The sequence below is a fragment of the Myxine glutinosa genome, chromosome 14 (assembly GCF_964187855.1).
Source record: "Myxine glutinosa chromosome 14, kmMyxGlut1.1, whole genome shotgun sequence".
In the NCBI taxonomy this organism is placed as follows: Eukaryota; Metazoa; Chordata; class Myxini; order Myxiniformes; family Myxinidae; genus Myxine; species Myxine glutinosa.
The window spans coordinates 30,780,746-30,806,976 of record NC_136274.1 but is presented as its reverse complement, the minus strand read 5'-3'; the positions used below and the strand labels follow the sequence as shown (position 1 = coordinate 30,806,976).

Below are 26,231 nucleotides of genomic sequence, written 5' to 3'. Positions count from 1 at the left end.
CCCATGGAGAATATTTTATTGCGAGCTCTGACATCATAGGTCACATGGTATGGCAGCCATATTGAATTAAAGGAAATAAATTGGACATAATTTTCTCTGAAACTGCTCAACAAAGAAAATTGAAACTTGGCATTTGTCATCAACTCCCATGGAGCACATATGTTGATAACGATGATGCCATGGGTGAAGTGGTATTCCAGCCATAATTGGTTGAATTGAAATCTTTATCTGAAACTTCGTATTTCTGATCTATGAGCAGATGCGAGTGAAGAATTAAATTTATGACGTTCATAACCCATGCCAATAAACTGTGACGCAATACAGTGCATGGATGATACAGGTACGTCGGCCATAATAGCAGTGGGCCAGCAAAGTAGCGTGTTCAGTTAACGATGGTAGTTTTATTCAGAATGAAAGCGAGAGGTGAGACCATGTGTTCTACGAGTGCCGTTCTAGTTTTTAATGTTTCTTTCCATACAAGCAAACTTGATATATGGACCAATGCTTGTATCATGTAGGATGTCCATCTGCCACCAGAGAAAGTAAAAACTCTTCCCTCTCACCTGACCCCAAACCGTTCACCCTTCCAGACAATACATTTAACATGATTGTGCACATTTAAATCTTGCCTCAACTTTAAGGTGTTGCTCCCACAATGTTCCAGAATTTGCATTGATTTCTTAATCTCTTCCTGATATTGGAAATCGGTGTTAAATGGGTCCATATTTGTCCGAAACGCAGCATGTGGGGTCTGAGCAATGCTGCCCCAGGCAATTCGACAGAAAATGATTGATGTGACTACGATGTCCATGGAAAAATGTGAACTTTAATGTGTCCACCCACATCAGAGAAGCATGGTATATTAACTTCACATTAAACACTATAGATTTGGTCAAAAACTTTGTCTCCATTTTACTTCTAAAGATGGTAAATCTCGTATTGGTCCATGAACTATCTCTCTCTCACTCTCTCACTCTCTCTCTCACATATCCTCACACCGTTTAGCCAGCACCCTAACTTCCTTGTCTCTTATTTTTTCTTCCCCTTTCCTTTACTTTTCCCCCCTTTCTTTACCTTCTGTTTTTTCAAGCTCTTGAGCATTTTTCTTACACAGAAACCCCGCCAGGTGGCCTGAATAGTAGTGGTGGCGAGGATCCATCGCTCCAGTTCTGCCTCTTCGAGCAGACGTTGTTCCCGGATGGGCTGCAGCTCGGCCTGAACTTGCATGTACTCTCGCTCCAGGCGCTTGAACCTCTTCTCAAGCTCTGCGAGCTCAGCTTGTTCCAGCGCATTCCCTGACTGTTCCACCTCAAGCTCTTCCTGACGTACAAATGGACAAATTTGAAATCGTTTAACTTCATTTAGCAACCTTCAAAAAAACACAAACGATGGACGAGGAAATGCGAATAAGGATTGCTATATTGATACGTTATGTATAGAGCAGCTGTTCAACTCTACTTACCGCTTTCTTATTGGTAGCTAACAACATGTGGATGAAAAGGCATGTTTATTATGAAGAAGAGCAAGAATAATATTGTGTGACTAACAAACAGCGACTCGTGGAACAATCTGCACAATGTAAAATGTGGCAAAGTCCTCAAACGCAATGTAAAATGTGACTCCCTCCCAACCCTAAGGCTTCAATTTCCTCCTCACTCCAAGCCTTAAAACCCTCCCCACTGCCCACTCCCCACCACGACTCCTCAACTCCCCACCACACCGAAGGTCCTCAAACGCTCAACCCCCCCCCCCCCCCTCCCAACTCTGTCCCCACTCCTTCCAACCCCAACTCTTTCCTCCCTTAACCCCCCTCCCCCCCCAATCCCACGCTCATAGAAGCAAAAGGGCATTCACACATCAACCACTACATGTTTCCTCATTGAAACAGCAGAATATTGAACTCTTTCCCCTCCCCTATCATGTGATGGCCCATCATGGTCGCCTGTCCAACTCACAATCCCACGAGATATTCAGAAACCCCGTGTAATTGCAACTCTCAAATGACCATGAGCAGCCTAATTGTTCCAATAAACGACCCTCAACCAATTATCTTCTTTCTGATGTATATATATATATATATATATATATATATATATATATATACACACGTCGTTAAAAAATAAATAATGATGGGTATTTTCTTTCACAAGCTCATGACATTCCCAGAACTCCTGGAACAAAGATCTTTTATAATGACGGGTTTTATGGTCCCTGGTCGAGTCGTTTAACAGAAAAATCGTCAGAAATAATAGCAAGGACCCGCGGATGCTCCACGGTAAAAGCCCTTACTCGAGACAATGCCCCATAGTTATTTCGGCGGCGTATAAGCAACAGACCACTGTCTCGATCACTCAGAAAATAAAGAAACAACCTGGATTTGAAGCAAAAACATGCCCACTACCTATGTGCATATACAACACATTGTGGTTATATGGCTTGGATAGATTCCATTTGCACTGGCCCACAGGGTGATGCCTGAAGCCGAAGGACTGAAGACTGGGAGCTATACCTAGTGGGGCCTTCACAAGGCCTGTGATACCTCTCAGCTCCAACCTTTTCATATTTGATGATCCTTTTAACAGTCACTTTGGTCGTTTTATAATAAAGGGAAAACTTATAGGGAGGGTATGGCAATTGTAAACACTAGGACGTGCCCGTACGTGGGTGCCCGTTCCTTGCCAAAAAAAAAAAAAAAAATGTCTTCGCCCATGCATGCATGGGCGTGCCCATGGGCCCATGGGCGTGCCCGTAAGTGCGTGATGTGACCGTACAATGAATGTATCGTCCCGACGCCGCAGCTCGGATGGCGCTGCAGTTAATCGGGCCTGTATCGGCAGAGTTATTATAAACGTGTACTACAATCGATCGTACCTTACAACAATCAACACAGATTGCAACGTCAAATAAATGAATACGCTCTCAAATGTGCCGTCCGAGGCAGCGTCTGCTCGCCACGTTCAGCATCAGTACGTCGTCACTATGACTATCCGTAAGTCCGGAAGTGACGTCCTCATTTGACTGTCCGGAAGGTCGCATATCGCAGTTACGATGAATCGCAAATTAGTTTTAATTAGTTTTAAAACATAGTATAGCGCCAACATAGTTTGCCAACGTGAAATAAATGAATACGCTCTCAAATGTGCCGTCCGAGGCAGAGTCTGTTTGCCACGTTCGGCACACGTGATAGCTCGCTGCTCTCTGATTGGTTGAATCGTTTTTTGGACATAGCTCGGTAACTACTTCTCCGATTAATATGAAACCTTGAAAAGGCACATCCTCAGGTCCCCAGCAATATATCTGGCAAGTTTCAAGTATATCGGACCCGTGGTTGTCGAGAAACAGCGGTCACAGACAAACACACATACACACACACATACACACACACATACACACACACATACACACAGAGATTACTGGAATTATAGATAGACTAGGGCATGCCCGTACTATATATATATCTAAAATTATATCCCCCCCCTCTATTTACATGAAATGGTTTGGTCCAAAGCGAACGGCTTGCGAGTACGGTGACAATCCCCCCCCTCTATTTACATGAAATGGTTTGGTCCAAAGCGAACGGCTTGCGAGTACGGTGACAATCCCCCCCCTCTATTTACATGAAATGGTTTGGTCCAAAGCGAACGGCTTGCGGAGTTTGGTAAAGAAATCGCCATAACGTGCACAACGCGCAGGAAAGCGAAAGAATCGCAAATTAGTTTTAATTAGTTTTAAAACATAGTTTAACGCCAACATAGCGGCAACATCGTTTGCCAACGTGAAATAAATGAATACGCTCTCAAATGTGCCGTCCGAGGCAGAGTCTGTTCGGCACGTTCGGCACACGTGATAGCTCGCTGCTCTCTGATTGGTTGAATCGTTTTTTGGACATAGCTCGGTAACTACTTGTCCGATTAATATGAAACCTTGAAAAGGCACATCCTCGGGTCCCCAGCAATATACCTGGCAAGTTTCAAGTATATCGAACCCGTGGTTGTCGAGAAACAGCGGTCACAGACATACTTACATACATACATACATACATACATACACACAGAGATTACTGGAATTATAGATAGATGAGAGCTTGGAAGGTGTCTTTGGCTTTGCATAGAACCAGGATGGTGGCCATATGAATTTTTTTCAGGTTCCTTGCAGCATGTGGAGCCAATGGGTGGAAAAAGCATTACACATGGATGGACGGATGAACAAGCACATTATTATACAGACTAGATGAGCACCTGTGGGAAACCCACGGGCATAAACGTGTATGAGATTCGGACATCATGAGTTAGATGCTGCAAGTAGAGTTTTACAAAATGGTTACTGGCAATTCATCAGAACCAGAAATGATGTAATCTACACAATTTATTTACTTCACATAATATGTGTAAACAAGACCTGCATTAGCATAAAACTCTCATTGGATGGCTCAGCGAGCTTTGCTTTTGTAAATAGTGATTCAAGAAGAATTCAAGAAGTGATTCAATAGAAGAGGTTCAAGGAGTGGCAGAAGGCGAAGGGTACGGGAGCAGAAAAGGCAGAGCATGAAAGTTATAAGGCAGCCAAGAAGGCTGCAAAGAAAGAGGTAGAAAAGGCGCAGGAGGCATGTAGGAAAATGTTCGGAGAACGCTTGGATTTGGAAGAGGGTCAGAGAGCGGTATTCAGGATTGCAAAGCAGATAGCGAAAGAGAGGTGTGATGTGATGGGGGTGAGTTGCTTGAAGGATGAAGTGGGACAAATCGTAGTGGACCCAGATGGAATTAAAGGAAGATGGAAGACATATATGGAAATGCTGTTGAATAAAGAGAATGAATGGGATGGCAACAAAGAGAGTAACCCAGTTTTAGGACCGGCAGAGAAGATAACCGAGAAGGAAGTTGAGAAAGCGATAAAAGCAATAAAGAGTAGAAAAGCGGGAGGGCCGATGGGAGTTGTGGGAGATATGTTGAAGGCAGCGGGAAATTGGGGTGTGAAGAGAATGACAGAGATCTGCAATCTGGTGGTGAAAGAAGGCCGCATTCCAGTGGATTGGGAACTGAGTACCCTCGTCCCTCTATACAAAGGGAAAGGTGACCCTCTGGACTGTGGCTCGTATCGAGCGATAAAGCTATTGGAGCATGGAATGAAGGTATTGGAAAGGGCGTTGGAGAGGAGAATAAGGAAGAAAATGAAGATTGACGAAATGCAGTTTGGATTTATGCCAGGAAGAGGAACGACAGACGCGCTTTTTATTATGAGGCAGTTGCAGGAGAAGTACATGGAGAAGAAGAAGTTGTTTCTTGGGTTTATTGATCTGGAGAAAGCATTCGATAGGGTTCCACGTGAAGTCGTGACATAGGCATTGAGGAAGTTAGGAGTGGAGGAATGGTTGATCAGAGTAGTGATGGCAATGTACAAAAGAGCGCATGCAGCTGTAAGGACGAAGGACGGGAACAGTGGTGAGTTTGAGGTGAAGGTGGGAGTGCATCAGGGGTCGGTACTAGGTCCACTACTATTTGTAGCTGTGATGGAGGTGCTGGCTCAGAACGTAAAGGAGGGTTTTCCGTGGGAGATGTTGTATGCAGATGATCTGGTGTTGATTGCGGAAAGTATGGATGGACTGAAGGAAAAGATGAATAAGTGGAAGGAATGTATGGAGACAAAAGGTCTGAAGGTGAATATCAGAAAAACGAAGGTGATGGCAAGTGGTAAAGCATGTGGTGAGGTGCAAAGAACTGGGAAGTGTGCTGTGTGCGGGAAGGGTGTCGGAGTGAATTCCATTCAATGTACAATGTGCGCTGAGTGGGTTCGTCAAAAATGTAGTGGTTTGAGAGGGTCATTAACCAGTGTGGCAGCTACATTCAAGTGTAAGGTGTGCTCAGAGGGAGCTGCAGATGGAGGAAATGCTGAGTTGGATCTTGGAGACGGCGTGAAGCTGGAAGGTGTGAAAACATTTTGTTACCTTGAAGACATGCTGAATGGAGAAGGTGGATCAGACTCGGCAACGGTTGCCAGAGTGAGATGTGCATGGAAGAAGTTTCGGGAACTGAGTGGCGTGCTGATGAGGAGGGGAGTGTCGTTGAAGCTGAAGGGAAAGGTGTATGCTGCATGTCTGAGAAGTGTTATGATTTATGGGAGCGAGACATGGGTAATGGAGCGAGACATGGAACAGAGCAGCAACGACGGCTGGAAAGGGTGGAAATGCGAATGGTTCGGTGGATGTGTGGAGTATCGTTGAGAGAGAGGAAGACAAATGATGAATTGCGAAAGATGATGGGAATAGAGCCTGTGATTGATGCTGTGAAGAGAAACAGTTTGAGATGGTTTGGTCATGTGTTGAGGAAGGATGAAAGTGACTGGTTGAGAAGAGTGATGGAAATGAATGTAGAAGGAAGTAGAGGACGGGGAAGACCAAGAAAGACTTGGCTAAAGACGGTGGAAGAAGACATGCGGGCAAGGGGGTTAACAAGGGGAGATGCAGAAAATAGGGCAAAATGGAGAAGATTGTCATGGGGACCGCAACGCTAACCCCCGCTCTTGTCGGGAAAATGGCCTTAAAATGCCTGTTGTTGCAAAATGCCTGTTCGTACGTACCTGTTTCTCATCCATTTCTGAATCGTACTTCTCAATCCAGTTTTCCACCTCTTTCTCCATCCTGTATACTTTCTGCACAAAATAAACACCACAGGTTAAAAAATATTACCTTCATCCAACCCATCAAGTATACAGTGCATTCAGAAAGTATTCAGACCCCTTCACTTTTTTCAGATTTTGTTATGTTGCAGCCTTATGCTGAAATCGTTTAAATTCATTTTTTCCCTCATAAATCTACATTCAATACCCCATAATGACAAAGAGAAAACAGGATTTTAGAAAGTTTTGCAAATTTATTAAAAATAAAAAACTGAAATATCACATTTACATAAGTATTCATACCCTTTGCTATGACACTTGAAAATTAGCTCAGGTGCCTCCCATTTCTCTTGATCATATTTGAGATGTTTCTACACCTTTATTGGAGTCCACCTGTGGTAAATTCAATTGATTGGACATGATTGGAAAGGCACACACCATGTCTGTATAAGGTCTCACAGCTGACAATGCATATCAGAGCAAAAACTAAGCCATGAGGTCGAAGGAACTGCCTGCAGAGCTCAGAGACAGGATTGTGTTGAGGCACAGATTTGCGGAAGCCAACAAAAAAAATCTCTGCTACATTGAAGGTTCCCAGGAGCACAGTGGCCTCCATAATTCTTAAATGGAAGAAGTTTGGAACAACCAGGACTCTTCCTAGAGCTGGCCGCCCGGCCAAACTGAGCAATCGGGGGAGAAGGGCCTTGGTAAGAGAGGTGACCAAGAACCCGATGGTCACTCTGGCTGAGCGCCAGAGATCCTGTGTGGAGATGGGAGAAACTTCCAGAAGGACAACCATCACTGCAACACTCCACTGATCTGGGCTTTATGGCAGAGTGGCCAGACGGAAGCCTCTTCTCAGTGAAAGACACATGAAAGCCCACTTGGAGTTTGCAAAAAAGCACCTAAAGGACTCTCAGACTGTGAGAAACAAGATTCTGTGGTCTGATGAAACCAAGATTGAACTGGTTGGCCTCAATTCTAAGCGTCATGTCTGGAGGAAACCAGGCACTGCTCATCACCTGCCCAATACCATCCCAATGGTGAAGCATGGTGGTTGCAGCATCATGCTGTGGGGGTGTTTTTCAGCAGCAGGGACTGGGGGACTGTTCAGGGTTGAGGGAACAATGAAAGGAGCAAAGTACAGAGATACCCTTAATGAAAACCTGAAACAGAGCGCTCAGGACCTCAGACTGGGCCGAAGGTTCACCTTCCAACAGGACAATGACCCTAAGCACACAGCCAAGACAACGCAGGAGTGGCTTAGGGACAACTCTGTGAAGGTCCTTGAGTGGCCCAGCCAGAGCCCTGACTTGAACCCAATCGAACATCTCTGGAGAGACCTGAAAATGGCTGTCCGCCAACGGTCCCCATCCAACCTGACAGAGCTTGAGAGGATCTGCAGAGAAGAATGGCAGAAAATCCCCAAATCCAGGTGTGCAAAGCTTGTCGCGTCATACCCAAGAAGACTCGAGGCTGTAATCGCTGCCAAAGGTGCTTCAACTAATTATTGAGTTAAGGGGCTGAATACTTATGTCAATGTGATATTTCAGTTTTTCCTTTTCAATAAATTTGCAAAACTTTCTAAAATCCTGTTTTCTCTTTGTCATTATGGGTTATTGAGTGTAGATTGATGAGGGAAAAAATGAATTTAAACGATTTCAGCATAAGGCTGCAACATAACAAAATGTGAAAAAAGTGAAGGGGTCTGAATACTTTCTGAATGCACTGTAGGTGAGCTGAATGTTGCTCCAGGAAATTTGGTTCGATGTGAGTAAATGAATGAGTACCGGTACATCAACAAGACCGTGAATAGTGCGTACTTTTCGCATTGCAAATTCACTCTCATGATGCTCTGCCATGAGTGTTCTGTGCTGATTCCTTTGTTCCTCCACTTCCTCCTGGAGCAGTTCCTGCTTGGCCTTGCTGGCCTGTGCCTCACCCTCACATTGCTCGTCCACATTGATTATTTGCTGATGCAGTTCTTCTTTGGCCATGTGCTTGGTGGTCAGCAACTCTGCCTCAAGCTGCTGCTCCTCAGCATTCAGATTGAATATCTGTGAAAGAGGAACAAGGCTATAGTTTTTTTTGTCTGCACAAAGTCCTGGCTCCTGTGAGAGACAAAAAAAAACGAACAAAGTTAAAAAATATATAAATCCTGGAACAAAGTACAGTGTACTGAATTTTTTTTTGCTTCATGTTATGGATGTAAATGATTCGAGGGTTAGAGCGTCCGTTTTGAGTGTGGGAGGCTGGCACTTCAAACCTAGGTCGAGTCATACCAAAAACGTTCATACATTCCACCTCCTCACCTGTTCTTCTTTCTCTCTCTGTGTAACTTGCAGCTTGCTCTCCAAGGTCTCTCTGATCGCAGCAATGGTGTGTTGATTGGCAGGCTGCACCTACGACACTCGAAACCATGTTGCCGTCAGTTGGAGATTGCCAAGCAGTGAAGAAAAAAAAAAAACAACCCATTGAATTTACGTTATGACAAGTTATGGTTGATGGCAATGAGGTCTCCAAGGATATTTTGGAAGTTCTTCGCCTTGAATGCTCCACTTTCGAATGCACTTGACTTTTAAGATACTGGAGTTAAAATAACAACAACGACATTCACCTGCTGGATCAAAGTATTTTTATCAAGCTCTTCTTGCTGTGGTGGGGTCAGCAATCTCTCCAGCGTCAAATCCCGCAAGGCCTCCAACGCCGTCAGAAGCTCCATCATTCCAGCATCTGTTGGTCTCGACTCCATGTTGATCTTTGACCTGCTTCCCATATACCCACGAAGCTGCCGTAGGAGAGAGCGGAATGAGGAGCGAACCAACTCCACATTAACTTCTGAGCCAATCTGTAAATGAAAGATTTGTATGTATCGGCTTCAAAATCCTTGTAGCTTTTCCTCATTTTCACCATAATTATTACTTGCAAAATCGAAGATTTTTCAAGTATATTGGTTGGTCTTGTGCGTTATTACTTGGCAATTTTTTTTTTTTGACAAGTATGATGATCACTCCGGTTTGTGTGTGTGTGTGTGTGTGTGTGTGTGTGTGTGTGTGTGTGTGTGTGTGTGTGTGTGTGTGTGTGTGTGTGTGTGTGTCATCATTTATAGCAGTCCTTTAAATTATTTATATTTAAGTTTCGGAACAACCGATACTGCACAATTAATTAAATGTGTGTGTGTGTGTGTGTGTCTGTGTGTGTGTCTGTGTGTGTGTGTGTGTGTGTGTGTGTGTGTGTGTGTGTGTGTGTGTGTGTGTGTCATCATTTATAGCAGTCCTTTAAATTATTTATATTTAAGTTTCGGAACAACCGATACTGTACAATTAATTAAATGTGTGTGTGTGTGTGTGTGTGTGTGTGTGTGTGTGTGTGTGTGTGTGTGTGTCTGTGTGTGTGTCTGTGAATAAAAGAGAGATAGAATTGTGAGGAACAGAAATGAAAAAACGAGATGTGTGTGTGTGTGTTTGTCTGTCCGCTCACTTTTACTTGCCTACAGGTCACAATTTTAAACCGATCTTCATGAAACTTCACCAAATGGTAGAGTTCGTGGTCCCACAAAATCAAATATATTTTTGAGGTCAAAAGGTGAACATAGGCCAAAGGTCAACCACTTTTTAAAAAAATTCCTAAAATCATTAATTTTCAGCCGATTTACTTTCAATTTGAATAGGATTTTAATATCAGTAAACTGAATTCAACCACCAACTATTTTGGAGATCAAGATAGGCCAAAAGGTCAACATAAGCCAAAAGGTCAACATAGACCAAAAGGTCAACAACCTTTTCAAATTTCTAAAATCCTCAATTTTCATCTGATTGACAAAATTTGAATAGGATTTTCATATCAGCAAACTGAATTCAACCACTAACTATTTTGGAGATCAAGATAGGCCAAAAGGTCAACATAAGCCAAAAGGTCAACATAGACCAAAAGGTCAAAAACCTTTTCAAATTTCTAAAATCCTCAATTTTCATCTGATTGACTTAAAATTTGAATAGGATTTTCATATCAGCTAACTGAATTCAACCACCAACTATTTTTGAGATCAACATCGGCCAAACGTCAACCACTTTTTTTTCAAATTTTAAAATCCTCAATTTTCAGCTGATTTACTTTCAATTTGAATAGGATTTTAATATCAGTAAACTGAATTCAACCACCAACTATTTTGGAGATCAACATATGCCAAAAGGTCAACATAAGCCAAAAGGTCAACATAGGCCAAAAGGTCAACAAACTTTTCAAATTTCTAAAATCCTCAATTTTCATCCGATTTACTTGAAATTTCAATAGCATTTTCATATCAGCTAACTGAATTCAACCACCAACTATTTTGGAGATAAACATAGGCCAAAAGGTCAATATATGCCTAAAGGTCAACATAGGCCAAAAGGTCAACAACAACAACAATAGGCATTTTAAGGCCATTTTCCCTGCGAGAGCGGGGGTTAGCCTTGCGGGCCCCATGACAATCTTCTCCATTTTGCCCTATTTTCTGCATCTCTCCTTGTTAACCCCTTTTCCCACATTTCTTCTTCCACCATCTTTAGCCAAGTCTTTCTCGGTCTTCCCCATCCTCTACTTCCTTCTACATTCATTTCCATCACTCTTCTGAACCAGTCACTTTCATCCTTCCTCAACACATGACCAAACCATCTCAACCTGTTTCTCTTCACAGCATCCATCACAGGCTCTATTCCCATCATCTTCCACAATTCATAATTTGTCTTCCTCTCTCTCAATGATACTCCGCACATCCGTCGAACCATTCGCATTTCCACCCTTTCCAACCTTCGTTGCTGCTCGACGTTCATTACCCATGTCTCGCTCCCATAAATCATAATACTTCTCACACATGCAGCATACACCTTTCCCTTCAGCTTCAACGACATTCCCCTCCTCATCAGCACGCCACTCAGTTCCCGAAACTTCTTCCATGCACATCTCACTCGAGCAACCGTTGCCGAGTCTGATCCACCTTCTCCATTCAGCATGTCTCCGAGGTAGCAAAATGTTTTCACACCTTCCAGCCTCACACCGTCTCCAAGATCCAACTCAACATGTCCTCCATCTGCAGCTCCTTTCGCATCTCCAGCTCCTTCCTCCATCTTGTGACCAAAAGGTCAACAACCTTTTCAAATTTCTAGAATCCTGAATTTTCATCCGATTGACTTGAAATTTGAATCGGATTTTCGTATCAGCTTTTTGAAACCCACCACGAACTATTTTTGAGGTCAACATAGGCCAAAAGGTCAACATCGGCGAAATTTCTGAAATTGTCAATTTTCATCTGATTAACTTAAAATTTGAAGACGATTTGAATATCATGTCACAGAATTCAATCACCAATTATTTGTAAGGTCAAAAGGATGCTCTACGGAGTGCCATTCTACTTTGTTCTCTTTTGCCAAGTGTCACTCTATGAGTGATTTTTCATTTGTCTGTCAATAGCCTACAGGTCACAATTTTAAACAGATCTTCACCAAACTTCACCAAATGGTTGAGTTGGTCATAAGGAAGAAGCCTATTGATTTTGAGGTCAAAGGTTATATGTCATCCTGAGGTCAGATTTCTAAAATTGTAATTTTTCATCCGATTGACTTGAAAATTGAACAGCATTCGTATATTGAGTCACTAAATTGGGAAACAACTATTTTTTGAGGTCAAACGGTCAAAGGTCAACTCAAGGTCAGACTACAAAAATAATCTAGAAGCCCATCCCAAACCCATCTCTCTCTGTTCCCACCTTTCCCAGTCGAACCCAACTGCTCCTGGACTCTGTGTCCTTCTCTCCTGACAAGGTGGAGAAGTTTTTGTCAAACCTCGACTCTGATTTTGCAACTGGACCAGACGGCATCAGTCCACGGGTCGTAAAATCCTGCTCTGCCGCTCTGTCTCACCCTCTCTCTGTTCTTTTCACCCTCTCTTTTGCTCAAGGTCATCTGCCAACATCTTGGAAATCAGCAAACATTACCGCTTTACACAAAAAAGGTGCAAAAACAGATCCTTGCAACTACAGACCAATCAGCCTGTTCCCAATTATCAGCAAAGTCATGGAATCCATCATTGCTTCGGATCTCAAATCCTTCCTCTTCTCCAATGGCTTGATCTCTGATCATCAATTTGGATTCAGACCAGGCCATTCTACTCTGGACATGCTATTAATGCTGTCTCAACAATGGATGGAGGTCCTCAATGCCAAACAGGAAATCAGAGCTGTCTCCCTTGACATATCACGTGCCTTTGATACGGTCTGGCACCCCGCTCTGCTCACCAAACTCTCCTCCTATGGTATCCATGGAAATCTCCACTCATGGCTTGCGGACTTCCTCTCTGGTCGTAGGCAACGTGTGGCCCTGAATGGATTTCTCTCATCTCCCCTTCCTGTTCTGGCTGGAGTTCCCCAAAGTAGTGTTCTGGGCCCTGTGCTATTTCTGGTCTTCATCAATGATCTCTCCGACTCTCTGGAAAATCCTCTCTATCTCTTTGCTGATGACTCCACTATCTGCCGCTCCATTCCTCATCCCTCAGATCGGCAGTCTGCAGCCTCCTCACTCTCTGCAGACCTGGACAAAATCACAGACTGGTCGAAAAAGTGGAACATGTCTTTCAATCCTGACAAATCTCACACTCTTACTATGTCTCTCCGAAAAGACCGACTGGAAAACCCTCCCATCTACTTTCTCAACAATCCTCTCCAAGAAGTTCTGTCACTCAAGCTTTTGGGTCTCACTATCTGTCATGATCTTTCTTGGGATAACCACATTTCCAAGCTGGCCTCCAAAGCCAGTCGCCGACTGGGCATCCTCCATCGTGCGAAGTCCTTCCTTGGCACACCTGAGCTCCTCAGCACATACAAGGCAGCTCAATGGAATACTGTTCCCCCCTCTGGGCCGGTGCTCCTGCCTCACACCAAGCTCGGCTTCACGCTGTTGAAACCAAAGCTTTCAGAATCATTGGAATCTCCTGCGATGAAGCTAACTCCGACGGCCTTTCACTCACTCACCGCAGGCAGGTTGGTGGTCTTTCTGTCTTTTACCGACTCCTCTCCGGCCTTGCTCCCCCAGCTCTCTCTGTGCTCTGTCCCCCTAATATTCCTACAGGTCGTACAAGATGTGCCAGCAACCCTGTTATGGTTAAACTGCCAAAATCTCGGCTCTCTGCTCACCTTCACTCTTTCATTCCCCTTTTCTCCCACCTCTGGAACAAACTCCCTCACTCTCTTCAATCCCACTCCTGCCTCCAGGTATTTAAAACAGCTGTTCACCACCATCTCTTATCTTCCCCCATCCAAAACCTTGATCTTTTGTACCCCCTCTAATTCACCCCAGATACACTTTTTTTTAAATTCCAACTTCTTTCCTGGAAGTCCTTGCAGTGTTGATGTGTTTTATACCTCCACCACCTCCCCCCAAGCCCTCCCCCTCCCACATTTCTCTCGATGTCCGTGCTCTCAAATGTTGTGTTTGTGTTCTTCCCCCTCTCTCCCCATCTTGTCTACCGCTCCCCTTATTTTGTGTTTTATGTGTCGGTTGACTTTTTGTGTGATTAATGTTAGCTCTTTCACGAGCCTCGATCTTGTATACAAAAAAAAATAAAAATCTATTTTGATCTGAAAAATGGTCACTTTTCATCCGATTGACTTGTAAATTAAACAGCAATTGCACAGTGCCTCACTGAAATGGGAAACCAACTATTTTTGATGTCCAAAGGTCAAAGGTCAACTCAAGGTCAAACTTCTATTATCATCAATTTTCATCTGAAAAATAATAAATTTTAATCCGATTGACCCGAGTTTTGATTGCGATCGTCAATTTTAATGTTAATGAAATGGACAATTTTATGTATCCGTGGCCACTTTTTTTTTGGGGGGGGGGGGGGGGGGGAGGGGTGGATTTTGCAAGTATCGTGCTCTGCATGACATCTTGTTTCTTTCATTCTTCACCAAATTCCATGCATAATATACAAGCTGATTCGAACCATGTTTCTCTCCTGTTTATAGATCCCCACATATAGTGGAGATATAGATGAGAAAACAACATGAGAAAAAGAAGGGAAGGGAGGAAGACAACAAAGTAGAAAAAGGTGCTTAGAGGAGTCGAGGAAGTGAAGAAAGGCGAATAATCAGTTGGGAAGAAAAGAGAAGTAAATGAGGGGAGGAAATAGGAATGCAAGAACAGATGGTAAGGATGTTGGAGAGGGGAAAGGAAGAGGGTGTGGCAGACAAAAAATTGCACCACATTGTCATACACAAGTTCTTACTTATACGTCGACCACATTACTTAAATCTTTATTTATGCATTCTTGCATTTCATTCACAAGTCACATCTGTCAGTCATGCACAAACCTCGCCTTTACTCCAGGTTTCTTCCAGGTGCTTGTATTCCTCTAGGGCTTGTGAGATTCCTGGCTCCAGCTCCTGTGACATGGCAGGCAGATGCAGAGCAAGCCTTACCCGATCCAGCATCCCATCCATGACTGCCATGATACGTTTGACTTCCAGCGATTGAAATTCCTTGATGTCCCCGCAGTACGACACATCAGGCTGAACGAGACGGCTTCCTTTTGACATGGTACCCCGATCCACTCGGTCATCCTCGGCATTGATGCCGTGGCCACGGGCTCGGCCAGTAGGGCCGGGAAATGACCGAGAAGTCATGATACCGAGAGATGTGTAAACTGCATAGAAGGGCAGACAAAAAAAAGCCACGATGACGTCAAATAAAAGGACATTGGTATGACCTATAAAGAGTGATGCATCCTGATGCTGTTCTTAACGAGGCCCAACTGACAGGAGGAATTGGCACTGTTATGGCAGTCAATCAGTGGAGCTTTCTGTGGTGCTGCCTGGCATTGTCTAGACTTCTCTCCGGAAGGGTTTAAAAGGTTAAAGTGCAACGGGAGGAAGAATGCATTTGCTGTGTGCGATGGAAAGTTTCTGGAGAAAGACCGAAGTTTCTGCCTGGTCAAACTTCCATAAGCTGTACATCCTATTCTGCCACTAAGTCTGAGTTTTGAACTGTAATTGGACGATGGAAGGATGGACGGTCCTCCTCACACCATCAGGTGCACAATAAGACTGCCGAGGCAGTTTCATTGCGTAGGGGTTACAATCCTGGACGGGTCAGCCCTCCGACACAGGATACTCGACAGGCTCACTTTTCCGAGCAAAATGGTACTCATTTTCTGATCTCGGAAAGTCAACCACCAGGTGTTATATACGAAGGATCTTAAGAACCTAAGCCAACCACTTTAACCGATAAGCCACCACCAAGTTTCTGACCTGTGATTCAGTTTGCTTCGATTCATTGTAAATTGGTTAAATTGGTTCATTGTAAATTGTAAAATTGTAAAGTTCATTGTAAATTGGTCATTGTCTTATGGTTAAACTGCCAAAATCAAGACTCTCTGCTCACCTTCACTCCTTCATTCCTCTTTTCTCCCACCTCTGGAACAAACTCCCTCACTCTCTTCATCCCACTCCTCCCTCCAGGTCTTTAAAACAGCCCAAGCCCTCTCCCTCCCACAGATCTCCCGATGTCCCTGCTCTCAAATGTTGTGTTTGTGTGCTTCCCCCTCTCTCCCCATCTTGTCTACTGCTCCCCTTATTATATGTTTTATGTGTCTGTTTGATTTTTTGTGTGATTAATGTTCGCTCTTTCACGAGCCTCGATCCTGTATGCAAAAAAAAAAAAAAATCTATGATTTTAATGTACAGCTTGTACAGCTTGGAGACGTCTACAAAATGCACACGAGCATCACACTGCTTGGATCCCAATACATCTTTCTTCTTTCGTAATCAATATTCCCTCCATGTGGTGAATTTGATACACTCTTTTATTGCTGGTTTATTTTCGACAACAAACCTACTAATTAGCCCACTCCCAATCTCACTTTCACCTCTTCCACCTGTGTGTATGATGTCCACCTGTGTGTGTGATGTATGCATGTATATATACAATATACACATATACACATTGTAAGGATGAAGCTGTAAGGCACAGCGCACAGCTGTAAGGACGAAGGACTGGAACAGTGGTGAGTTTGAGGTGAAGGTGGGAGTGCATCAGGGGTCGGTACTAAGTCCACTACTATTTGTCGCTGTGATGGAGGTGCTGGCTCGGAACGTAAAGGAGGGTTTACCGTGGGAGTTGTTGTATGCAGATGATCTAGTGTTGATTGTAGAAAGTATGGATGGACTGAAGGAGAAGATGAACAAGTGGAAGGAATGTATGGAGACAAAAGGTCTGAAGGTGAATATCGGAAAAACGAAGGTGATGGCAAGTGGTAAAGTATGTGGTGAGGTGGAAAGAACTGGGAAGTGGCCGTGTGCTGTGTGCAGGAAGGGTGCGGAGTGAATTCCATTCAATGTACAATGTGCGCTGAGTGGGTTCATCAAAAATGTAGTGGTTTGAGAGGGTCATTAACCAGTGTGGCAGCTACATTCAAGTGTAAGGTGTGCACAGAGGGAGCTGCAGATGGAGGAAATGTTGAGGTGGATCTTGGAGATGGCGTGAAGCTGGAAGGTGTGAAAACATTTTGTTACCTTGGAGACATGCTGAATGGAGAAGGTGGATCAGACTCGGCAACGGTTGCTTGAGTGAGATGTGCATCGAAGAAGTTTCGGGAACTGAGTGGCGTGCTGACGAGGAGGGGCGTGTCGTTGAAGCCGAAGGGAAAGGTGTATGCTGCATGTGTGAGAAGTGTTATGATTTATGGGAGCGAGACATGCGTAATGAACGTAGAGCAGCAACGAAGGCTGGAAAGGGTGGAAATGCGAATGGTTCGGTGGATGTGCGGAGTATCATTGAGAGAGAGGAAGACAAATGATGAATTGCGAAAGACGATGGGAATAGAGCCTGTGATGGATGCTGTGAAGAGAAACAGTTTGAGATGGTTTGGTCATGTGTTGAGGAAGGATGAAAGTGACTGGTTGAGAAGAGTTATGGAAATGAATGCAGAAGGAAGTAGAGGACGGGGAAGACCGAGAAAGACTTGGCTAAAGGTGGTGGAAGAAGAAATGCGGGCAAGGGGGTTAACAAGGGGAGATGCAGAAAATAGGGCAAAATGGAGAAGATTGTCATGGGGACTGCAAGGCTAACCACCGCTCTTGCAGGGAAAATGGCCTTAAAATGCCTGTTGTTGTTGTTGTTGTTGTATATATACACATTGTATCAGGGGGCTGGCAGGATGACCTAGAGGTGCGCACACTCACCTCTAAGCTCTCTAGCCTGGGTTTGAATCCTGACCCAGCTATAAACTGTCGTCCTGGTGTTTCACAGGTAGGGAAAATATGTGTGCCGTTCCTCGGATGGATGTTAAATGGGCATCCTGTCTGCCAGAATCCGTTGGTGGACGTTAAAGATCCCACGGTGTCCTTCACGAAGAGTAGGCAAACTACTTCCTGTTTAGTTTAATTCCTCTTTCTGGGGAGATGTTATTGAACGTGTACAATTAATTTTACAACAATGACTCCAAAACTACGAGATCGAGATGACAGACGAGTGTCGAAAGATGAGGCTGAAGGTTCCAGCCAAGGAGCCTGTTGAGTATTTAGCCATGTTAGTGGTGAAAAAAGTGAGTCAAGTGTGAGTCTTTGGTTGGAGTACGACAGCCCTATTAGATCTACCTTTCTTGAGGCATTTAATTTCAGGACATTTCTCTCAAAGTTTCCAAAATAATTCAATACACAACAAGGATATGGACATTGAAGATAATAGGGTCTCCAATGTCCATCTCCTTTTGGGCATCGGCATGGGCCCTTTGCAAGTAAACTATGACTACTATACTGCTGCTACTTCTTTAATGACCCAATGAATCCCATCTCATTGTGGGGTGGGCCCAGTGGAAAGTTTGGACCAAATATTTTATGAATCCGCTGGCTAGGCCTGACGTTCAATTGTAGGAGATTTTTAGTGTCCTTCAAACCGTGCAATCTTTAACGTCCAACAACTAATGCTGGTAGGTAGCCGGTCACCTAGCGTGTTGTTCATCTGAGGAACCGTGTACTTTGTGATCCAGCACTCTGCTCACGAAACAGCAACCTGACAGTTTATAGTCGGGTCATGAATATAACCAAGACTAGAAAGCTCACAGGTAAGTGCGCTATCTCTGCATCTTCCTGTCCCTTCTCTACTCTGTATAAAGGAGATTTGTCTGTATATGTGAAGTAAACTTAAAAACCGTTCAATGTAGAGCCACATGTAATACCTCGACAGGAAGAGTTTCAAACCAGTGAATGTCATGGGGTCAATGCTTCTCTGCCCTGGGGGAGAGAGGGAGAGAGTGGGTGAGTGCTTTTACACAGGTTTTAGGCCATTTGCAAGGTTTTTCAAACATATCCCAAGAGTACATATTAGCATGAGATGCCTTACAATCCTGGACAGATCACCACTCCGATATGAAAAGTATTTTTTTACAAAAGCAATATCCTAGGCAATATTTTATTATGGGGGGAGGGCGGGGGGTAGAGGTACCATTTCTCTGTGGAGATGGGGTCACTTTTATACAGCATCAATTATATTGCTAGGGTTTCAAGTAGTGCTGGACAATTTTATCCACCTACAAGGCCTTCATCTGCAGCTTGATGGAGTACTGCTCTCCCCTCTGGGCTGGCTCCCCTGCTTCACACCTGGCTCGGCTTGGCGCAGTGGAAACAGAGGCCTTCAAGATTATTAGACTACCTCGTGCTGAATCTGAGTCTATGGGCCTATCACTTTCACATCTTAGACAGTTCGGTGGTCTCTCTGTCTTCTACCGCCTCCTTTCTGGTCTTGCACCTTCTGCTCTTTCCATGCAATCTGTCACTGTCACCTGGCACGTTTCTGCAGGGCGCACATGGTCTAACAGCAATCCCCTTATGGTTAGACTACTTCAATCCAGGATCACTGTATCTCACCTCCACTCATTCATTCCTCTTTACCTATGGAATCAAATTCCACATTCTCTACAATCTCATTGTTCCCTCCAGGTCTTCAAGACAGCTGTTCGCCACCATCTCAAATCACCTCCCTCCAAAACAAACACCTAATAACTGTCCCCAAGGCTATCTCTTTCCAAGTTTCCAGTTTTTCCTCCTTGGAGTTTCCTACTGTATCCATGTAATTGTCCACTCCATGCATCCTCTCCTACCCCCATTGTTTGTCCAAGTCTCCATCTATATTATTCTTCAACTCTGCTGTTGGTGTTTTCCCCTCTCTTTAATGTTCTTTCGGCGTCCTATTTTGTGTGTTTCCGTCCTTTTCTTGTCTGATACGTCCTGATGAGTCCAGTGTACTCGTACTCGCTCTTCCATGAGCCTCGACTCTATATACCGTACAAGAAAAAAAAAAGAGTACTGTTAAAGCGCGGCGTTACGCGCGCTGCTTGTGAGCAAGGAGGAAGCGGACAAGCGGTAACATATAAATGTCTTTATTGTAAGACTACACTGTAACACTGAACTCCTCCGGGCTGGTCGCCCGGTGTATATCATGAGGCCACGCCTACCCCTCGGGCGTGGCCACCGCCCACTTCGTGCGTGGAATGATGTCACCACGCCAGTGGGCTTTTGTGTCCGCCACACGCGCCCCCCCAGAATTCCCGCGCACCTGGAGGGCCAGTTTGCGGGGCAGACGAATGACCCGGCCGAAGCGCCCCCTGGCGATCGGCGGCGTCCGGGGTGCAGGGATACCAGGTGGGATGCCCCTGGCTGCCCCTGGGATGGGTGCAGGACCGGGGGGCGCCGTGGCGGCGGGGCTGGGCGGTGCCGGGGGTCCGCCCGCAGGAGGGCGGCCCCGACGTGGGGGTCGGGCCACTGGCGGTGGATGGTCCACATCGAGGTGGGCCGGCTTGAGGCGGTCTACCGAAACGCGGTCAGGAGTACCGCCGATGTCCAGGGTGAAGTGCTTCGCCCCGGTCTCCAGCACGCGGAAAGGCCCGTCGTACGGGGGCCGCAGTGGTGTCCGATGGGCATCGTGGCGGACGAAGACGTACTCCGCCGTGCGAAGCTCCGGGGCGACGTGCGTCGGTGGGTGCCCGTGGCATGCCGTTGGCACCGGGGCGAACCTCTGGGCGGTCTCTTGCAGAGCGGAGCGCTGCTGTGCCGCGGACCATGGTACCGTGGAGTCGGGGAGGAACTCGCCCGGCACCCGCAGCGGTTGCCCGAAGACCAACTCCGCCGCGGATGCGCGCAGGTCCTCCTTGGGCGCCGTCCGGAGGCCCAGCAGGACCCAGGGGAGCCTGTCGACCCAGCCGCCGTCGCGGAGGGTGGCCCGGTGCGCGGCCTTCAATGAGCGGTGAAATCGCTCACACAGACCGTTAGCCTGGGGGTGGTAGGCCGTGGTTCGGTGCAGCCGGACCCCGAGCCCCTGCGCAACCGCCCCCCAGAGCTCCGAGGTGAACTGGGGGCCGCGGTCGGATGAGATGTCTGAGGGGGCGCCGAACCGGGCGACCCAGTTGGCGATGAAAGCCTGCGCGACATCGGCCGCCGTTGTCGACGCCAAGGGCACGGCCTCCGGCCACCGGGTGGTGCGGTCCACCATGGTGAGGACGTAGGTGAAACCCCGCGAGGGGGGCAGAGGTCCCACCAGGTCCACGTGGACGTGGTCAAACCGGCGTTCCGGCACCGTGAACGGGGCCAACGGGGCCTGGGTGTGCCGGTGCACCTTGGCGCGCTGGCACGCGAGGCACGTCCTGGCCCAGCCGCGGACGGCCTTCCGGAGGCCATGCCAGACGAACTTGTCAGCGATCAGCCTTTGGGAGGCCCTCGCGCCCGGGTGGGACAGGCCGTGGATGGCGTCAAACACCTGGCGCTGCCAGCCCGCGGGCACAATGGGGCGAGGACGCCCGAGGGAGACGTCGCACAAGAGGGCCGCGCCCGCGCCGTCGAACGGCACCTCGGTGACGTGGAGGCCCGTGACGGCGGTCCGCAAGGCCTGGACGTCGGGGTCAGCGGCCTGGTCCGCTGCCATCCGGGCATAGTCGATGCCGAGGTGGACTGCGTGGGCGACGGCCCGGGAAAGGCAATCCGCAACCGGGTTGTCCTTCCCCGCGACGTGCTGGATGTCCGTCGTGTACTCGGACACGGCCGAGAGGTGACGCTGCTGCCGGGCCGACCACGGCTCGGTGACCTTGCCCATCGCGAAGATCAGCGGCTTGTGGTCGACGAAGGCAGTGAACGCCCAGCCCTCGAGCAGATGGCGGAAGTGCCTGACCGCCAAGTGAAGTCCGAGCAACTCGCGGTCGAAGGTACTGTAACGGCGTTCGGGCGGGCGAAGCTGCCGGCTAAAGAACGCCAGCGGTTGCCAAGCTCCACGCACCCATTGCTCGTGCACCGCGCCCACCGCGTAGTCCGAGGCATCGGTGGTGAGGGCGATCGGTGCATCGGGCGCCGGGTGCGCGAGCATGGTGGCGTTAGCCAAAGCGAGCTTCGCGCCCGTGAACGCCGTGTCCATCTGCTCGGTCCAGGTAACGTCGCCTTTGCCCGGCTTACCTCGGAGAGCTTCGTGCAGGGGGCGCAGGAGCTGGGCGATACGGGGCAGGAACCGATGGTAAAAGTTCACCATGCCCAGGAACTCCTGCAGCCCTCTGATCGTGCGGGGGCGCGGAAACCCCTTCACCGCCTCCACCTTGGCCGGCAGGGGGACGGCTCCGTGCCTGGTGACACGGTGCCCCAGAAAATCGATTGTGGCGGCGCCGAACCGGCACTTTGCGGGGTTCACAATCAGGCCATGCTGGCCCAGGCGTTCGAAGAGCGTGCGGAGGTGGCGTAGGTGCTCTTCGCGGGACGCGCTGGCGACGAGGATATCGTCCAGGTAGACGTAGACAAAATCCAAGTCGCGCAGGACGCTGTCCATCAGTCGCTGGAACGCCTGAGCCGCATTCTTCAGACCGAAGGGCATGCGCAGGAACTCGAAGAGTCCGAATGGCGTGATGACCGCCGTCTTCGGGACGTCCTCCGGCCTGACGGGGACCTGATGGTAGCCGCGTATGAGGTCCACCTTCGAGAAGAAGGACCTGCCCGCCAAACGGGCGGAAAAGTCCTGAATGTGGGGGACGGGGTAGCGGTCGGGAGTCGTGGCGTCATTGAGACGGCGATAGTCCCCGCACGGTCGCCATCCCCCGCCGGGCTTCGGCACGATGTGCAGCGGCGACGCCCAAGCGCTCTCTGAGCGCCGAACGATGCCGAGTCGCTCCAGGGTAGCGAACTCCGCTTTTGCCACCGCCAGCTTCGTCGGCTCGAGGCGGCGTGCCCGGGCGTAGACCGGTGGCCCGACGGTGGGGATGTGATGGGCCACCCCGTGCTTGACGGCCCCCGCCGAGAAGGTGGGCCGGGAAGCCGGCGAGGAGGCGGGTGAATGCGTCCGCTGCCGGAAGCGTACAGACCAACGTGGCCGGAACCGAATCGTTCGGCAAGCCGCTTGGCAAGCCGCTCGTTGAGCTGGGCAACGCACATGCGAGCGAGCTGAACGTCTCGGCCTGGACAAGCCGTCTGCGCTTGACGTCGACCAGGAGCCCATTAGCGCACAGGAAGTCTGCGCCAAGCAGTGCCATGGGCACGTCGGCGGTGACGAACGTCCATCGGAAAACCTGCCCTCCAAACCGCAGAGAGAGGCAGCGTTTTCCGTACGTACGGATGGGCGGGGCCCCCACCCGCGGCGTGCTTGTCTGACGTGCCGGCGGGAATGACACTCACCTGTGCTCCCGTGTCGCACAGGTAACGGCGCCCGGAGAAGGTGTCCGTTATGAACAGCAGGCTGCTCGCACGGCCGGCGCTCATCGCCACAATTGAGCGCCGGCCCGGGCGTTTCCCGACCCGTTGAAGGAGCACGGCGGATGACACCGCCGAGCTTCGTGGCCGAACTTGGCGTGGAACCAGCACCAGGTGGTGGAGCTGGAGGAGCGCGGCTGGCTCCGCCAGGCCGGTGGAGTCGATGGGTTTCCCCGCGGTGGCGGTTTTCGCCGCGGCGGTGGGCGGGGCGTGGCGGCGTTCACGAGGTGCGTATCAGCATGCTGCTGAACCACAGCGTGCTGTAGAAGATGATGCTGTGGAACATCAGCGTGCTGTAGAAGATGATGCTGTGGAACATCAGCGTGCTGTAGAAGATGATGCTGTGGAACATCAGCGTCGAAGGCCGTGACGGCCACGCCAACGCTCGCCCGCGTGTCCGAAGCGGCGAAGTACTTGTCCGCCTCGGCCGCCAATGCTCGGGGTTCCGTTAGCCCGGTCCCGGCCAACGCGAGGCGAACCTGCGCTGGAAGTTGGCGACGGAAAAGCGCCCGGAATAGCGAACCGGGGGCTTCGTCGCCCAACAGTGACAGCATATGGTCCATTCGGACCGACGGGCGCGTCTCACCGAGCTCGGGGAGATCCAGGAGGCGATCGGCCCGTGCGTCGTCCGTGAGGCCGAACGTGGCTAGGAGTAGCCGCTTGAGTGCCTCGTACTTGTGGCCGTCCGGTGGGTGGCGAAGGACGGACACAACTCGAGCGGCCGTGCCGGGCCCGAGGGAGGCGACGACATGGCAGTAGCGCAGGTCGTCGTTGGTGAGGCGCCGAAGCTGAAATTGGGCTTCGGCCTGGACGAACCAGACTTCGGCCTGAGCCTCCCAAAATTCCGGAAGTTTGACGAAGGCGGCCATGGCGATGGCGTCGCGTGTGGAAGGATCGCTCCGGCAGATCCAACGTCGAGGGTCACCAGTAAAGCGCGGCGTTACGCGCGCTGCTTGTGAGCAAGGAGGAAGCGGACAAGCGGTAACATATAAATGTCTTTATTGTAAGACTACACTGTAACACTGAACTCCTCCGGGCTGGTCGCCCGGTGTATATCATGAGGCCACGCCTACCCCTCGGGCGTGGCCACCGCCCACTTCGTGCGTGGAATGATGTCACCACGCCAGTGGGCTTTTGTGTCCGCCACACTGTAATTATTAAACAACAAGCAATCAATGAGTATTCATTCGTTTGAGCGTTAGGGTTAAATTATGTTTGGTGTCGTATAAACTGTATTTAACACTGTACACTACAGTATAAACAGCGGAGGCGTTAAGTTAAGGAAAATGCAGCGTATTTAATCCTCAGAATTAATTTAATTCAATCGAGTTTGCTTCATGCTCAAAAAATAGAATATGGAGAATAAATGTCGGTAAATCATAAAGTAGTGATTTATTTACGTCATTGTGCTGTTAATAGTTAAAAGCGATTAACTCATCCTCTGTTGCCTCACCCAGATGCACGACGCATTCCGTTGCTCGGCAACTGGCGGAACCTCAAGCCTTCCCTAACCACGTGACGACGTGACGTGTTCACGAAGCATTTCCCATTGGTTAATTAATACTATACAACTATTTCCAACTATACGACGGTTTTCTCGTTTAATTACCCGCGTCATTATAATTTATGTCGGATATTCACAGAAGGCCTGCATTTGGGGAAGTATAACGACAACTAATTCGGACAGGTATAAAAAAAACATTGCAGCTAAATATTATAAGAGCGAAAAGAACTCAATAATTTCAAAATAAAAACATCGAATGAAGTAAAGAACGTGAATTAACTATTCGGAGATATATTGCTTATGCTGCCTGTTTCGTGCGTTAGTCTCTGGTGTACAAAGACAAAGTGTGTAATGAGTTCATTTCATTCAATCCTCAAAAAGGATTTTAAACTTAGTTATTACTAATACATATAATTGAATGAGAAATTTTCAACTGATAAATGAATTCAACACAATTACGAGTTAGTTCGGTTTCCAGCTTGTGGGGCGGTGTATTGACGAAGTAAAATCCTTGTATAAATATTTTTCAATAAAATCGAGATCCCTTACGAATGTATTGTTAAAGTAGAAATTTGAACAAAATATCTGAAGTTGCTTGACATGTTAAGCTGTTTGAAGACATGTTTATCCGCAAAACGCAGTTGAAACGCGATTCATGAGGCGAGTAAAGAAGAAGAAGAAGAAGAAGGAGTATTTGCCAAAAATCTGTGCGCGAAAGTGTTTTTCAGCTGCGATGGCTGACTTACCCCTGCTTCGTGGACTTGATTCGGTACGAGAGAATGTGGACGATGTCGACGTCTCTTCGGGTTTACCATGGGATCCCGGGCGGCGTGTCGACACTCGGACCGACGCCTGTAGTCCTGAGACTGAGAGTGAGTCCGCGAACCTCCGCCTAGCAATCGCACTGACTGTTAATAGTTATTGAAAACTCATTGGTCTATGGGTGCTCCGTACAGATTTGTATGATTCTGTGTCGAGATTGCATATCCTGTGGTGTTTATCATTTATAATGTCAGTGAGTCCAGTTCGTGGGTGAAGACTCGTGTGTATGGGATGAGTTTCGGTTATAATAACTTTTTATTCGGAATTTTAAACATTTTAATTAAAAAAACATTTTATTTTTACAATAGTAGTTTATTTCCAGATATGTTACAAACGAGAATGGCCGCACTGAGGTCACAACCTGCGACAAATCCGGTAACGGTCCGATTGGGAAACATTTATTATGTGTTATTAGAAGATGAACAGTGTGATTCGGAAACACTTAATGTGTTATTAAAAGATGAACAGTGTGATTGGGAAACACTTAATGTGTTAATGTTATTAAAAGATGAACAGTGTGATTGGGAAACACATTTAATGTGTTAT

The 26,231-nt window shown here is 47.6% G+C and overlaps 2 protein-coding genes across 4 annotated transcripts in view; one reads left to right on the top strand and one right to left on the bottom strand.

Moving 5' to 3' along the window:
• LOC137439567 (dynein regulatory complex protein 10) lies at window positions 1-25,745 on the bottom strand. Of its 3 annotated transcripts, none has more exons than XM_068135444.2 (8): window positions 25,610-25,745; window positions 18,823-18,877; window positions 14,960-15,291; window positions 9,230-9,400; window positions 8,925-9,014; window positions 8,436-8,669; window positions 6,574-6,645; window positions 1-1,320 (listed from the first exon to the last, which is right to left on the bottom strand). In XM_068135444.2, the coding sequence occupies exons 3-8, from the start codon at window positions 15,269-15,271 to the stop codon at window positions 1,030-1,032; spliced, it is 1,170 nt and encodes a 389-aa protein (XP_067991545.2). In that variant the 5' UTR covers window positions 15,272-15,291; window positions 18,823-18,877; window positions 25,610-25,745; the 3' UTR covers window positions 1-1,029. The 3 variants fall into 3 exon arrangements, with proteins under 3 accessions (XP_067991545.2, XP_067991542.2, XP_067991543.2); XM_068135441.2 differs by having other exon boundaries at window positions 807-1,320; window positions 9,230-9,460; XM_068135442.2 differs by lacking the exon at window positions 25,610-25,745 and adding an exon at window positions 24,813-24,868 and having other exon boundaries at window positions 807-1,320; window positions 9,230-9,460.
• Window positions 25,527-26,231, top strand: part of LOC137439566 (two pore channel protein 1) — a 62,414-nt gene continuing 61,709 nt past the window's right edge. Inside the window, 1 exon segment of the mRNA XM_078768098.1 lies at window positions 25,527-25,735. Within this exon segment, the coding sequence (XP_078624224.1) occupies window positions 25,597-25,735 (139 nt within the window). The 5' untranslated portion in view covers window positions 25,527-25,596.

Coding starts and splice junctions, on each gene's coding strand:
- LOC137439567 (XM_068135441.2), bottom strand. CDS start 15,271: ATGACTTCTCGGTCATTTCCCGGCCCTACTGGCCGAGCCCGTGGCCAC. Junction 9,015..9,229: donor AAAATACTTTGATCCAGCAG/GTGAATGTCGTT, acceptor CGAGTGTCGTAG/GTGCAGCCTGCCAATCAACA. Junction 8,670..8,924: donor AGAGAGAGAAAGAAGAACAG/GTGAGGAGGTGG, acceptor CCTCTTTCACAG/ATATTCAATCTGAATGCTGA.